Consider the following 16047-nt stretch of genomic DNA (forward strand, 5'->3'; position numbering starts at 1 on the left):
TCAGGAGCATGCCCAGACGTTGTCAGGAGTGCATACAGGCACATGGGGGCCATACACACTACTGAGCCACATTATGAGTTGCCGTGATGAAATTCACGCAAGTTGGAACAGCCTGTGATTTCAATGGTTTACTTAGATATTCAGTGTGAGTTTGAATCCAGCCCTCAATCGATTGGTGATTTTGGTTTCCACTGACCATTGGTCACGTCATTTTCTTCAACAAATCACAATGTACAGTAAAGACTTTGATCTAAAATATATTTTGTTCATTAAGATAAAATTATACATCGATGAAGTATTCAGGTGTTCCATTCATGTTTTGGAACAAGTGTATTTCTGTATATATTCTACATTCTTAGTATGCTCTTCAGCTGCTGTTCATTTATCTATTTTGTCTGAAACATTTTACAAATATGAATTTTAACTGGTTCCCCCGGTGCTCTCCATCCCCCCCCCCCCCACAACACCCATTTTAATTAACATAACTGTGGAAAGAATTACTCAATTACATTTAATCAATGCTGAAAACAGACTGGATTTACCATCAACGCAAAGGAATTGTCTATATAAAAGGACCGGAATACAATCAAACAAGCCGAAATATTATTTTGTTTAAATGCTGAATTCCTGGTAGTTGACGTGAAATGAGGTCTGTGCCCAAGGGTTTGGTCCAGTAATATGGCCACATAAATGTGTCCGAGTACAATGTCCAATCAAAACGCACTAATCAATATATTGAACTCAGTATTTCCATAGCTCTTAGCCCCGTCCACAGTCTCTGCCAAGAACATGCTTCATGCCCAATAAGCAAACGCACGCTGTCCCCACCTTTCCTTCCAACCGTTTGTTCGATAACGAGCCAGGATGGCGCAGCACAAGGAGGGTCATTGTGTGTGAAAGAGAGTGAACGAGTGTAACGTCTCATTGAAGAGCACTGACCGGTCACTACTTTGACCCACAGAGAGCCTCGTCCTCTTCCCTCAAGCCCTGTCACGACTACCATGAACCACAGCAGGCTGCCTCGGGTACCTCCTCACAATGCCCTGTCCAGCACTGTTACAGGCTGACAATGCAAGCCTGGCACAGCTCCTCTGTGTTCTGCAGAGTGAAAAGGGTATATCGGGTACAGCGTTGGCAGAGAGGTTTGGTCCAGTCAAAAAAAATTAGCTGCTCCTATTTCAAGCAGACAAGGCAAAAAAAAACAACAAGAAAGAACAAACAGGTAGTAGTTCCCTTGAGCAAGCCACTTAACCACAATTGCCCCTGTAAATCGCTCCGAATTAGAGTGTCTTGGTAAATGACTAAAATGTAAAGCTGATGGTCTGGGCGTCTTGGATCTAAAGCAGACTATGACCTCTGGACCACTGGGAGGAACAGTGAGGGCCATGACTGTGGAAGCCAAGGAAGCGTAATGGGATGCATTATCGAACTGGTTCTAACAGGTTTCCCATCGATCTCGACTCCGGTATTGGCTGGTTCATGCGGGTATGCAATCTGGATGACGAATTGTCTCCAATGTCAAAATTGGATATTCATCCATGCAGCTTGAGATTCATGATTGATCCATACTCATATAGCGGTCTGTCCCTTGATACTCAATTAATTTACTGTACATTTTAAATTCAGCAGGCATTTCTGTTTAGCGGAACATCATTTACAAAAAATATATATCTTGATTAGGATTAGCTAACGCCATAGCAACATTTGATCTTCCTGGGGCTGATTTCAGATAGGCTGCGCAAGGTTTACCTTTTGTGTTGTGTTGTCGACTCAAGGCAAGGTGATGGCTGTCAAAACACAGCACATGTCAGCTCAATCACCAGTCCCACCACATTGTTCCAGGACGAAGAAAAATGCTGGTTCTGCCATTTTCTCTGTGCAGGAAATGTGGGGAACCAACTCACATAAAACTGAATGTACTCTGGACTTAATGGAGTGCTTAAGTGAGAAATCACATATTTTGGAGTCAGACAGAGTGTGCAGATAACCGAAAATGGCTTATTCATCAAGGAGTGGACTGTCATGAAAACATTATGGAGTGTGCAGTGTTCCATTTCCCAGAAAGCTTCCATTATATCAATACTGGCCCAACCCTCCTAGGCCTTATACCGATTCAGCACATCGTCAACCGATCATTGCTTAGGGTTTCCACTGCCACACAGTGTATACCACACACCCCCACACAACGTTCTTATTTTCTTCCCTTATCTTTTTCACGCATCTTATAATTCACTGGACAGCTAAGTGGTGCAAGATTTAGCAGAGTTTGTCCAGATTGAGCAGTTTGGCCATATTGGATCTCAATGCTTCTGCAGTATTTGTGCAATGGAGGTGTCAACTTGGCCATGTCGCCCCAGGCCACGTCGGCCCCGCCCCAGGCCACGTCGGCCCCGCCCCAGGCCACGTCGGCCCCGCCCCAGGCCACGTCGGCCCCGCCCCAGGCCACTTAAAATGATGCTCTCAGTGAGGAAAGCAGGAAAATCAAACAAAACATTAGTCAGTACAGCCAGTCAGTCCCAGCAGTATCACCATTATTGACATGAACTGGCAGAGTCTCTTTGCATGCAAGACGATTTGGTCGTCATGTTTGCACTTCCCATAAAAACAACCAGAAGAAATGGCATTACAAACTAGCTATGTGCAAGTGTGTTTCACGGTTAAAGATGGGGATAACAGACAGTTACATACTGGGGTACTGTCTTTTGATACAAAATATACATTTTGTTTTTATGAAACTGAGGAATACGGCACTAGTTTGAAATTGCAAGTTGAATGGAATTCATCACAGAATAAACACTTACATAAATAAGTACGTGTATACATAAATAAATACAAATCTTGTCGGCAACTAAGTGTTGTGATAATACTGTATTGGCAGTGTCCAGGCAATTCCAAGCCCTGTTAAAAAGGTTTCTCTTACCTTGTGACCAGTCGTTGTGAGTCCATCCTCAGCCACGCTTTGCCCATTCTGGGAAAAAGAGAGACAAAACACAGACTGAGCACCAAAGATGGTTCATATGTAAGAGACTGCGTGGGTGGATGGACAGAAAAACTATCTACCTGGAGAATTAGTTTCCATATTCATTCATTGCTCCCTTTGTCCCAATCTGACAAACCTAATAATCTAACGACAAATTGAGTTTCACCTGTTCAAATGGCAAATCACTGTTATTGTTCAACAACGCGCTTAGCCGAAACATCCCTGAGAGCCCTTTACAAAGAACATCTGTGTTAACAGCCATATTATTTCCCACCATAAAGGGCGTGGACGAGAGGCTAAAACACCAGATGAGATAATTGCAGTGTAGCATCAAACGAGGAGGCACTCCTTAAATGTCAAGATGACAAAAGATTCAAGGCATTTCGAATCCCATTAAATGGAAGCCTGGGCAGTTCCCAGTGAAATCATACTGCTATCAAAGAACATGACAATGATGCTGATGATGACTTATGGTTACCTGCTTCAGCTCTTCATTTGAATAACCAACTGTCGCGTTGCTTTCTTTTAAAAAGGCAATATTAACAGTGGCAGAAAGAGAGGGTTAAAGCTACCAAATCCTGGTTGTGGCACTCAGAAGATGGCGGTGCTACTATCCGGTATGTAAAACAGTACAGATAATGTATAGACTCTCAGATTTTTAAGGGCATCTGGGCGCGTTTAGTAATGACACCACATTATCACTGTATCTGATGTCTCACTGCACCAGAAATATTGGGATAACTGGCCTGGTCAAGTGTCTGCGGTTACAGAGTTTGCAGGCCCCAGTATGAGTCATGGATGGGTTAGCCACCACCATTCACAGAAGACCTCCACAATTCATTGCAAGACCAGGGTTCCAACCCTAAGAAGGTCCAGTAACACCTTATGGTGGCATAGGTGTCTGAGCACAGTCAAGGTGATACGCCGGAGTTACCTAGAAGAGTTTTGTTGTTAACTTCCTGGTTCAGTGAGTAGCATGAAGCTGAACGGCACTGAATGTTCCAAAGACACCTTGAAAATGTCTGTCCCAAGTCAACTAGGCGTTGCTGTGATGAAGCAGGGCTTTGATCACAAATTGGATATCATTTTTCAAGACCGGGAGACTAAATGCAGAAGTATAGATTTGGCAACAGATTGTCATAGTTGGATTTGATAAATATTGTACTTTCAACTGCAAAATGCTGTGTAGAACAAGGCAACACTGCTTCTCTCTCTGATGAGACTATGCCCATATTAAAGCCCATGGCAGTAGCATCATGTTGTGGGGATGCTTCTCATCGGCAGGTACAGGAAAACAAGACCGATGGAGCCAAATGTAGGACATTCCAAGAGGAAAATCTCAGGCGCAACAAAAATGCTAAACACACAGTCCAGGCTACAATGGAGTGGTTTAAAAACAGTGTCCTAGAACAGCCTAGTCAAAACCCAGACCTAAATCCTACTAAGAATCTGTAGCAGAGCACGGCTAAATTGTGTAAGAATTGCTTGTGGTATTAATCAGAGACAAAATCTAAGTTTAACACACTTGTTTCAGGGAGAAATAGAAAGTACGGACACGCACATTCACACAAAATTCATTTGGCTTACCAGGATGTTCAGCAGTGACTCTAACAAAATGTTCAGAAGTGACTCTCGCTAACAAAAATAAAACACTAAAATACAGTTAGGACCTGAGGCGTCAATACATGCCCCCAGCCCCTCCCTGACATGTCAAAAGGGACTGAGCTACAACCTTGAACTCTCAGACTTCCTTTCCTATTCCTTTGATGCCCACCAACCCACATACACACCTTAAGTGGTGGTAAAACATAAAGAAAGCTTATTGGAAAACGGAGTGCAGTTCTTTAAAATGGATAGTAGAACTCCACAAATGTATTTCATGTTTTGGATCCCGGGACACCATAACGCCATTCCACAGCGGTAAGCTCGCATCCAACTCGGAGTGGGTCCGAACGTTACACACACCAAACCACGCTGTGTAAACCATGGCCTTAAAAGGAAACCCAAAACAATAATAAAAATGTGTAAGGACCGATACAGGCAGCTGAAGCAGGAAGCTGGTTTATCACTCTTCCTGTTCCGGAACTTGTTTACCTACACACTACATGGACCAACTACAGAACCACACACACACACACGTTTGATGTTTTGCCGGGTCCTCTTGCAGGCTAAACTGGCAGTGAATTTGTTAAAAGCGGTCTACTACCCGGTTGGGATCAGTTTCAGATTTTCTACATGTGATTCTGCAGGCCAGCAGGGTCCTCAGTGATGACTTCCCCTCAACTCGTTCTGCTTCTCTCTACCTTCTTTCCCCCTCCCCCTTAAAGTAACAGTTAGCAAGCACTGGATGTGGCTGGAATGCGGAAGATGCCTTTGCACACAATTTCAGCTTTGTTAGCACTGCACGGCTAATCCAAGTGGCCCAGTTTAACCACTTTCCTGAGCTCCAAACCAGAGCTCGCGAGCACTTAAAATGTACACATATCCGCGCGGTTTACATCATTCAGGATGTATCGTACGCTCAATCCACAGTAAACTTGATATGGATGTAGCTCACTAATAAGTTGAGCACAGCTCAAGTGCTTGGAATGTTCCAGTGGCGGCTGGTGATTAGGATTACTAATTGAACCCAGTGCCGGGTTTAACAATGGAGGAAGCAGTAGCCGCTAAAATAGCAACATGGTGTCCACAAAGAGCACATGAGCCCACACATCACATACAACCAGCCACTCACACACTTAGGTCTCCCAAAAGACAAATACATAATTCATGCAATGTAAACAGCCTTGAAGCACTACTCATGGTGTGTGGTTAAAGGAGAGATTTGCTAATTTTTACCTGTGGCCTTATTTTTCCTCATTCCAGCTGTGCCTTTAGTTGATCACCCAAGTCAAAGACAATTATTTTAATTTATCTTTTGCTGGTTGTCCCATTTTGACTCAATTTACCATTGACTACAATTAATTACAAGCTTCGCAAAAAAAGAACTCCAACCAAACATTATGTTACAATTTCATTCGGGATATTGTCTCTGCAGTCACTATTAGATGAATCCAAGTGGTCACATTTTAGTTCTAGAAAGCATATTGATAATACGCTGTAAAATTTTAAGAAAAGAATAACGTATCACAGTGTAAAACTGCAAAGAGTTTGGAGATTATCATCTACGGCAAACAACATTATTAAAAGATTCAGAGAATCTGGAGTAATCTCTGTATGCAAGGGACCACATTGATGTTGTCTTTGTACCCCATTCATCATGAGCTGAACTCAAAGATCTAAGACTTTCTCTATGTACACAAAAGGCCCATTTCTTTCAAATATTGTTCACAAATCTGTCTAAATCTGTGTCCGTGAGCACTTCTCCTTTGCCGAGATAATCAATCCATCCATCCATCCATCTCACAGGTGTGGCATATCAAGACGCTGATTAGACAGCATGATTATTGCACAGGTGTGCCTTAGGCTGGCCACAATAAAAGGCCACTCAAAAATGTGCAGTTTCAATGTATTGGGGGAGTGTCGAAAACCAGTCAGTATCTGGTGTGACCACCATTTGCCTCACGCAGTACAACACATCTCCTTCGCATAGAGTTGATCAGGTTGTTGATTGTGGCCTGTGGAATGTTGGTCCACTCCTCTTCAATGGCTGTGTGAAGTTGCTGGATATTGGCAGGACCTGGAACACACTGTCGTATACACCGATCCAGAGCATCCCAAACATGCTCAATGGGTGACATGTCCGGTGAGTATGCTGGCCATGCAAGAACTGGGATGTTTTCAGCTTCCAGGAATTGTGTACAGAGAGTCTAATATTTGATGAATTGGTTTGGAGCATGTAATATCAACACTCTGAGAAACCATATATTAGCAAATGTGCCAGGGTTCTCTAATGAAAATATCCCAACAGATTGGGTGAAAATAAGACTACACAAAAAACTGGTGAACTTACCCTTTAAATGTAACCAGCATAACAATTATGAAAAAAGCAGCAACACCACAGGGTGAAAGTAATCAACTTTTTCCCCTCACAAAATACACTGGCAGCAGTCAAACATACATTTGGAGACTAAGCTAATGCTAAAGACTTCTACACATTTTATCAATGCTAGTACTTCATACAGGATGCAGAGACATACAAGAGATGGTACCCACAAGTTGACCCGAAAAACGCTGGATGATGGCGAAACACAGAATTAGCTGCAGGTTGTGCCATCACACGTCCTGGAGCATCCAGGTATTTCAGGAGCTCACACCCAGATTAGCTCAAAGGTGAAGTATTTTGACAAAGCGGTGAGCCAGAGCAGGACAACCGGCAGGGTATGTGGACCGGAACCAAGCCGTCATCCTGTGCTGGCAGGCCACGCCTGACTCAGAGGAATGCAGACCATTATCCCAGATATTAGCACAACCTGTGGCACTTTTGTGTAATCTCCGGCGGTTCTCCACCACCGACAGCCCTGCCTCAGCTTGTCGGCCTCTGTCTTACTATCCCTCGGGAGATGACCCCACTGGTAAGGCTACATGCTGAAACGTTGCAGAATGTTTTGCAATGAAGACTTAATTGGAAGCAAACTTGCATGCATCCTGGCAAGAGTTTCTGGCAAAGACATTTAGTCTTCTGCTTGCGCCATGCTCAAGGTCTTTGTGCATGTTGGCTGGAGGAGAGAGGTAATGACTGCACAGCTGGGAACAACAGAATCATGCGTAGAAGTAGACCTCAGCATCAGGCAGTTGAAGACAGGAGAGAAAATAGCATGTCTGAAGGGTGGGCCTAAAAGTGCCTTAATGTCTAGGCAATGACATAACGGCAAACATGATTTGATACACAAACTACATGCACATTTTTGGGAGTGATCCAATAAGTGTTTATGATCATTCTCTCCTTCGATGCACTTGTTAGGCCAATCTCCAGGTAACTCTGAGGACCAGAGGACTTGCAGACAAACAGATGTTTGCATGTAGCTGTGTCACAGTGAGACCAGGGTTTGAATCCTGCTCCCCAATTGGCCCCCAGGGTCCTGTGCAGAGAGGTGCAATTGGCCAGCAACTGCCTGGGTTAATCCAACAATGGCGGCCTGGCTTCTTGCGCCTCCCTGTGGCGGCTTAGGTCCCTGTGAACTCAATCGTGGTAGAAGGCTGGAGAGTGTGTTCCTTCCGGCGCATAAAGGATTCCAGGATTCCTGGTCGAGCAAGCAACGTGACAAAAAGAAAAAAAACATAGCCGATTGCAAGGGGTAACTGTTTAGTGCTATGTGACTACACATTGGGCTGGATCTGGTTTCAAAACACACAGACCCACTGACAGGAAACTAGCTGGCCATCTGCTGTCATCTGATAGAAGCAGCTCCTCTCAGTGGATGTGTGATGTGTGTGGGACCATCACATCTGTATTCAGATCAGACACCCATATCAAATTAACTGGGGGATTTGACAGAATGTCATTTCCAATGATAGCTGCCGGTTGCCATTGTAAACTAGCATCAGCCACAACGACATACAGAAAAAGACTGACGGTAGAATCTGAACCAAGTTCATACTCTGTCTGTCATAGAGCTGTAAATTAATCTGACCTTGTACAATTATAAAGTAACCCAAAGCCACAACCCTTCAATCAATCATTGATCTCGAAGATCTACTTCAGGTGTCCGAACCAGCGGTGACAGTCTGTCTGTCTGTGCCAGGGCTCTCAGTTTACAGGTTAATCAATCTGTCTGTCTGAGACTGGAGTGGATCCGTGAACCTACGATAGAGGGGCTGTGACAGTAGTGACTTGGAGCCTCGAGCTCAGTGTGAAAGCTCCCAGTGTGACGCATTGAAATAGGCATTAGTCATCCTCTCTCTACATTACTACGATTCTGTTCCCGCCAACGCACGTTTTGTTGGAGAAACAGAAGGCGTTTCAGCTTAGTCAAGGGGAGCTGGGTTTTTTTCATCGCCTTGAGTTTGCTCTGTCATGAGGCATTCAAATATTCAAAGTGAATAGAAGCCTGCTCATGAGGAGGTTCATTTTATATCGTATTGATTAGGCAAGAAGCATTCATTATTTCCCTTTCCGAAAGTGTGTGGACATGCTGTGTACTGCGATCGCATTGATCAAGATAAGTACGTAACATTTAGCAAAAATGGTGAGACTTTCTTCTGGCCGGGATTGTGGAAGAGCCCATTCTAAACACAATACAGCCCTACAGTCAAAACGTTTATAGCGTTGTGACTTGAGACAGTGTTTCTGTCTACAGTACTCTCAAATCTGCCTCTTCAATAATAGTTGCAAGGTCATGACTCATGTAATCCAGAGAATGACTCGTCGTGACCAGTCAAAGTCCTTGTAAGGAGTGACTAGTTGCAAGCACGCGCATGTCAGGTGTTGAGAATTCTGGCCGTTGAGCTGCTGTGGCCAGAAGTTCCCCTCTAATTGAGTATCCACTGAATTAATTCCCAATGATCATTCGCTAAGTGTACTTTTAAGTAATATTAGGCTATTCACCAAAGAAAAAGTGCCAAGACAAAGAAAGTGTTTAAACGGGGGGTGCAGCATACACTAAAAAAAATAAGTAAAAGTTAATAGTTTGAACACAGCAAAGACCATGGGACGCCAACTGCTCCATTTAACAGCATTTGAATTGGGAACAATAAAACGATAGGTTTATATCACAGACGCGTTTCTCCTGTAACAAGCAAGTACACGGTCTAACTTGAAAAAGAGGAAAAGTACAACTGGTCATACATTTGTTACATCAATAAAAAAAAAATATAGGAATTATTGGCAAATGTATTTTACACCGATGAACAGGATGAATGCAGCCTAAGGATATATTTGGCACGCAGACTGACGAAAAAAGCAATTTCAACTTGTTCACGGGTGTCCTTACCTCAGTCTCCAGTGTAATTAGTTCCATTTGGGGCCATGGTTCCGCAAGGTGTGCAAGAGGCATTCTGGCAGATATTTAGTTTCTTTATCTGCTGTGAAATAAAAGTTGAAGTTGCCCCGATTTCTTGGATTGTAGCGTTGCTCTAGGCAATCCTGTTAATCACAATTTTAAGACCGGTCGGTAGAGATGTACTAACTTCAATCAGCGGATAGCCTACTCAAGCGGCGTATCCAGTCGCACCAAGCAGGCGTTTACTACAAACAACTACAATCCCTTTAAAATTACTTCGAATGACCACTTCTTCGGGAAAGACAACAGAAATTCCAACAGCGAATCGTACAATAACAAGAGACGAGGATGCTATCAACTCCAGTGTGTGAATAAAAACGAACCACACAGCATAAGTAGCCTAGCCTTCGGTCAGATATGCAGCAAAAAGCGTTTCCGACTGTGCTTGATCTGCGGGCTGTGCGTCTGTGCGCTTCCAAGCCGTTTAATAGGCTATGCAATTATATTCCTCCGCCAAAAAATGCCTTCCCTTGAGTCCATGTAACCTAATTATTCGACGACGTAGCCTATTATATTATAGGCATACACTTACTCTTTACCCTTGGATTACTCGGAGCGGAGACTTCGTTCTTTCCACGGGTTCAGCCTAGAGATTGTAGCGTAGCAGTTGAGTGTATCAACTCGACCTGTTATTGGCAGACTCCTGACGGATTTCTTCCAGCCCCTTCTTGGTCCGTCCACCCAAATGTTTTTTCGCCATCCTCTGGAAGCTGGTTGAACTGCAGTTTCATGAAAAGGGCTACGTAATGTTCCAAAAGTATAACAAATGCTTTCAGTTGAAAGTCATTCAACTTGGCTGTTGGTTACCCTTCAAAAATAAATTTGCTATGTGACGTATTAGGAGTATATGCGGGTCGATAATTTAGGGTTACAATACACTGATCTGTGCATACACATTCGAGGTTCATTGTGTTATCGTAAACTGTAAGTCTACATGTAGCCATATTCGTATTTGTTTAGAAGTTATCTTGTCCTTTGAAAAAACACTCAATGTTTGCATCAAAGCGCTTTCAAGGCTGCAGACAATAGCGCTCTGCTCAGCCTCCCCTCTCCATCTACTCCATTGACTGGGCTAAGTGGATATTGCTCCTGGCTGCCTGGTTGAATTTGGTTACTATTGGCAACTAGACAGCATTTCCCGTACTGTAGCCATACCAGTGCGGTATATACCTACTGTATTATAGATGCATTTATTTATAACAAAGTGTCAAGGGTATGCAAAGAAAGCCGTCATCAAGGCATACATTTATATTTTTGAAGAATCAAAAATATTAATGTATTACGATTTGTTAACATTTTTTTGGTTGTTACATGACGCCATATGCGTAGCTTCATAGTTTGGATGTCTTCAAAATTATTCTACAATATAAAGTAGTAAAAAGAAAAAATACACTTAAATGCGTAGACGTGTCCGAACTTTTGAATGGTACTATACCGCTTCTGACGGTCACTGTACGAATGAAATTAATCACAAGCTATAGGTATTCTTCGTTGTTTCCTGTGCGATCACAAAAGTCACAATTAATACTGGAAATTAAATACCTGAATAAAAATGTGCTCCGATGCTTGTTTAATTTCACAGACGTCCGACTAACAGAACTTCCGGAAAACTTAGTACATACTTTGCATTTCGTATTCTCAGATACGGTATTGCAACTTAAAAAATACAGTTGACTTACAGTTATCCGGAAATATTTGGACACTGACACAATGTTCATAATTTAGAAATAAAACAACTGAGATGCAATTGAAATGCAGACTTTCAGCTTTAATTCAAGGGGTTGAACAAAAATATCGTATGAAACGTTTAGACATTGCAACCATTTTCATACACAGTCCCCTGAAATAAGGTCCCCTCAAATGAAATTGGACAAATTAATATAATCATAAATAAAATGTAAATTTTTAATACTTTGTCAAGAATCCTTTGCAGGCAATGAATGCTTGAAGTCTGGAATACAAGGACATCACCAAACGTTGGCTTTCATCCTTTGTGATGCTTTGCCAGGTCTTTAATGCAGCTGTCTTCATTGTTGTTTGTTCGTGGGTCTTTCTGCCTTAAATGTTATCTTCAGCAAGAGAAATGCCTGCTTGATCAGGTTGAGATCAGGTGATTGACTTGGCCATTCGAGAATTTTCTGCTTCTTAGCCCTAAAAAATTCCTGGGTTGCTTTCACGGTATGTTTTGGGTCACTGTCTATAAAGTGAAGCGCTATCTAATCAATTTCGCTGAATTTGGCTGAATGTGAGCAGACAGTACATCCCTATAAACTTCAGAATTCATCCGTCTGTTTCTGTCTTCTGTCACATCATCAATAAACACTAGTGACCCAGTGCCATTGGAAACCTTGCATACCCACGCCATCACACTGCCTCCACCGTGTTTTACAGATGATGTGGTAGCCGTTCCAAGCCATCTCAATACTTTTTTCTTCCCATCAATCTGGTACAGGATGACCTTAGTTTCATCTGTCCAAAGAGTGCTGTTTCAGAACTGGACTGGCTTTTTCAGATGTTTTTTGGCAAAGTCTAGTCTTGCCTTTCTGTTCTTGAGGCTCATGAATGGTTTGCACCTGGTTTTGAACCCTCTGTATTTGCTCTCGTGAAGTCTTCCCTTTATGGTAGACTTGGATAATGATATGCCTACCTCCTGGAGAGTGTTCTTCACTTGGCTGGATGTTGTGAAGGGGTTTTCTTAACCATGGAAATGATCCTATGATCATCCACCACTGTTTTCTTCCATGGATGAGCTCACCAGTGCATTATTTTTTTATCTGAATGTACCAAACTGTTGATTTGGCCACTACTAATGTTCCTACTATCTCTCTGATTTATGTATTTTTTTGCAGCCTAAGGATGGCCGGTTTCACTTGCATTGAGAGCCTCTTTGATCGCATGTTCTGGGTTCACAACAACAACATCCAAATAGGAATGCCACACCTGGAATCAACTCCAGACCTTTTACCTGTTTAATTGATGAAGAAATAACATAGGAATAGCCCACACCTGTCCATGAAACAGCCTTTGAGTCAATTGTCCAATTACCTTTGGTCCTTTGAAAAAGAGGGGGCTACATATTAAAGCCCTGCACTTTAAGCCCATATTCCTTATTTAACTGTAACTTTTAACTATTCTGGTAAACTTGTGTCAGTGTCCAATTATTTCCAGACCTAACTGTATGAACTTGGTGTTCCATACCATGCTCCAGACAGATAGGGTGTTAACCCTGTGACATAAGGAGTAGGGATGTTAACCCTGTGACATAAGGACTAAGGGTGTTAACCCTGTGACATAAGGACTAAGGGTGTTAACCCATGACATAAGGAGTAGGGGTGTTAACCCAGTGACATAAGGAGTAAGGGTGCTAACTCAGTGACATAAGGAGTAGGGGTGTTAACCCAGTGACATAAGGAGTAAGGGTGTTAACCCAGTGACATAAGGAGTAGGGGTGTTAACCCAGTGACATAAGGAGTAAGGGTGTTAACCCAGTGACATAAGGAGTAAGGGTGTTAACCCTGTGACATAAGGACTAAGGGTGTTAACCCTGTGACATATGGACTAAGGGTGTTAACCCTGTGACATAAGGACTAACGGTGTTAACCCTGTGACATAAGGACTAACGGTGTTAACCCTGTGACATATGGACTAAGGGTGTTAACCCTGTGACATAAGGACTAACGGTGTTAACCCTGTGACATAAGGACTAACGGTGTTAACCCTGTGACATAAGGACTAACGGTGTTAACCCTGTGACATAAGGACTAACGGTGTTAACCCTGTGACATAAGGAGTAAGGGTGTTAACCCTGTGACATAAGGACTAACGGTGTTAACCCAGTGACATAAGGACTAACGGTGTTAACCCAGTGACATAAGGACTAACGGTGTTAACCCAGTGACATAAGGACTAACTGTGTTAACCCAGTGACATAAGGACTAACGGTGTTAACCCAGTGACATAAGAACTAACGGTGTTAACCCAGTGACATAAGGACTAACTGTGTTAACCCTGTGACATAAGGAGTAAGGGTGTTAACCCTGTGACATAAGGACTAACGGTGTTAACCCAGTGACATAAGGACTAACAGTGTTAACCCAGTGACATAAGGACTAACGGTGTTAACCCAGCGACATAAGGACTAACGGTGTTAACCCTCTGTCCTGGCTACATTCCCAATCTGGCCTCACTGCATCATGTCCACCTAATCGTCTTCAGGCCCCAAATGGCTCATTCATGAGAATGTGTTCTCAGTCAACTTACCTGGTAAAATAACGGTAATTTAAAATAGATGAACTTCACACCTTTTCCCTTGTAGACAAAACGTGTACTTGTTTTTGTCCTTGCAATAAGTGTTGTTACAGTTTAACTACTTATATGTAAGTGCCATTTACTGACTTCACCTTTTCCAGCGTAGTTTTTTTATTCAGTACAATGCAAAAAATTTATAGATGTTGAACTGTGTCCTCATATGTGGAAGCATAAATGTTATCTGTTAGTATGTAAACATTTGCCCTGCCTGGTAGCTTTAGGATCTTGTGGACAACCCCAGCCTGCCTGGTAGCTTTAGGATCTTGTGAACAACCCCAGCATGACTGGTAGCTTTAGGACCCTGTGGACAACCCCAGCATGCCTGGTAGCTTTAGGATCTTGTGGACAACCCCAGCATGACTGGTAGCTTTAGGACCCTGTGGACAACCCCAGCATGCCTGGTAGCTTTAGGATCTTGTGGACAACCCCAGCATGACTGGTAGCTTTAGGACCCTGTGGACAACCCCCACCTGCCTGGTGACTTTGGGACCCTGTGGACAACCCCCACCTGCCTGGTGACTTTGGGACCCTGTGGACAACCCCCACCTGCCTGGTGACTTTGGGACCCTGTGGACAACCCCCACCTGCCTGGTGACTTTGGGACCCTGTGGACAACCCCCACCTGCCTGGTGACTTTGGGACCCTGTGGACAACCCCCACCAGCCTGGTGACTTTGGGACCCTGTGGACAACCCCCACCTGCCTGGTGACTTTGGGACCCTGTGGACAACCCCCACCTGCCTGGTGACTTTGGGACCCTGATCATTGAGTATGGGCAGGGAACAAATGCATGCACCTGTCATTGCTAATTGCTGTTGTTTAGAACCAGGCCAGGCTGGGAGTTTGGGAGGTGCACTACAAGAGGAGTGAACCACTATTACCTCCATCTTAGAAGGAGGTCTGGAGGAGAGGTAATCCTATCTGAGGAAACAAAGTGAAAATTACATTATAGAACATCTGATAGCAAATATTTTATTGCAAGAGCGATTTTTAACAATTGTGTTGACAGCATGGGACAAATTCATCTCTAAAGTCCATAGTCCATAGAGTCCAAAACTTGGAAGACGAAAAAGGTGTTTTGCCAAGCTCTAAGTTTCAATGTAATTCACTTTTCTCTCAGGCTATGGCACCTTTCGCAACTATAGATAGAACAGCTACTGTAGTTGCGGTCAAAGCTGTAAAACAATGTTTTAAATAAACAACATAGTAGCCGGCTAGCTTGGCAGTATAGGCAAATATTGGTTTGTGGTTAGGAATTTATATTTTAGGCTTGTCCTAAACCCGGTATATAACTACGGAGCAAACGACCCATCGTTATGGAAAGCCAAGTGAGTCATAAACATGACATATTTTACGGCATCCGACCATCGTATACACTCTAGCAACTCCATGTAGCAGCTATAGGCGCCTGCGAATTCAATTTTTGCCATGCGCTCAGAAACACGAAGGACTCGTATCAATAGGCTACTATACCAAACTAACCGGAAAATTGCTAAGAAAAAAACATTAAAAAAACAAACTATTAAGCATTTCTGGTTCTCACTACTCGAAAACAAAAACAAAAAAGCCAGCTGAAGAATGTTTTAGGATTTTGTTGTTGTCTATGAACAAGAACACCTTAATAAACAACAATGTTCTAGATAGCACTTTTTTGATAGTGGGATCCAAGAAATCCCCTCAAAGAGATACAATGAAATAAAACACAACACGACCCCACTCAGTTAACAGTATACGCTGATGTCGCCGCTCTTTAAACAGGGTTGCAGACGAGAGCAAATTAATTTTCTCCTTAACGGTGGATCATGCAGTTAGCCAAATA

At 43.0% G+C, this 16047-nt stretch overlaps 1 protein-coding gene across 4 annotated transcripts in view; it reads right to left on the reverse strand.

Annotated features, from left to right (window-relative positions):
* rps6ka1 (ribosomal protein S6 kinase a, polypeptide 1) overlaps positions 1-15130 on the reverse strand; it is a 63204-nt gene extending 48074 nt beyond the window's left edge. For 2 of the 4 annotated variants that reach the window (XM_034297488.1, XM_034297486.1), the window contains exons 1-2: positions 15110-15130; positions 2921-2968 (exon numbers count right to left, since the gene is read on the reverse strand). In XM_034297488.1, coding sequence (XP_034153379.1) covers positions 2921-2968; positions 15110-15115 — 54 coding nt within the window. In that variant the 5' untranslated portion in view covers positions 15116-15130. Of the gene's footprint in view, positions 1-2920; positions 2969-9852; positions 10540-15109 lie in introns of those variants that run through there. The other 2 variants (XM_034297484.1, XM_034297485.1) reach the window with 2 other exon arrangements.
* Positions 15131-16047: the final 917 nt, after the last annotated feature.

The sequence above is a fragment of the Esox lucius genome, chromosome 15, assembly GCF_011004845.1.
Source record: "Esox lucius isolate fEsoLuc1 chromosome 15, fEsoLuc1.pri, whole genome shotgun sequence".
Lineage (NCBI taxonomy): Eukaryota > Metazoa > Chordata > Actinopteri > Esociformes > Esocidae > Esox > Esox lucius.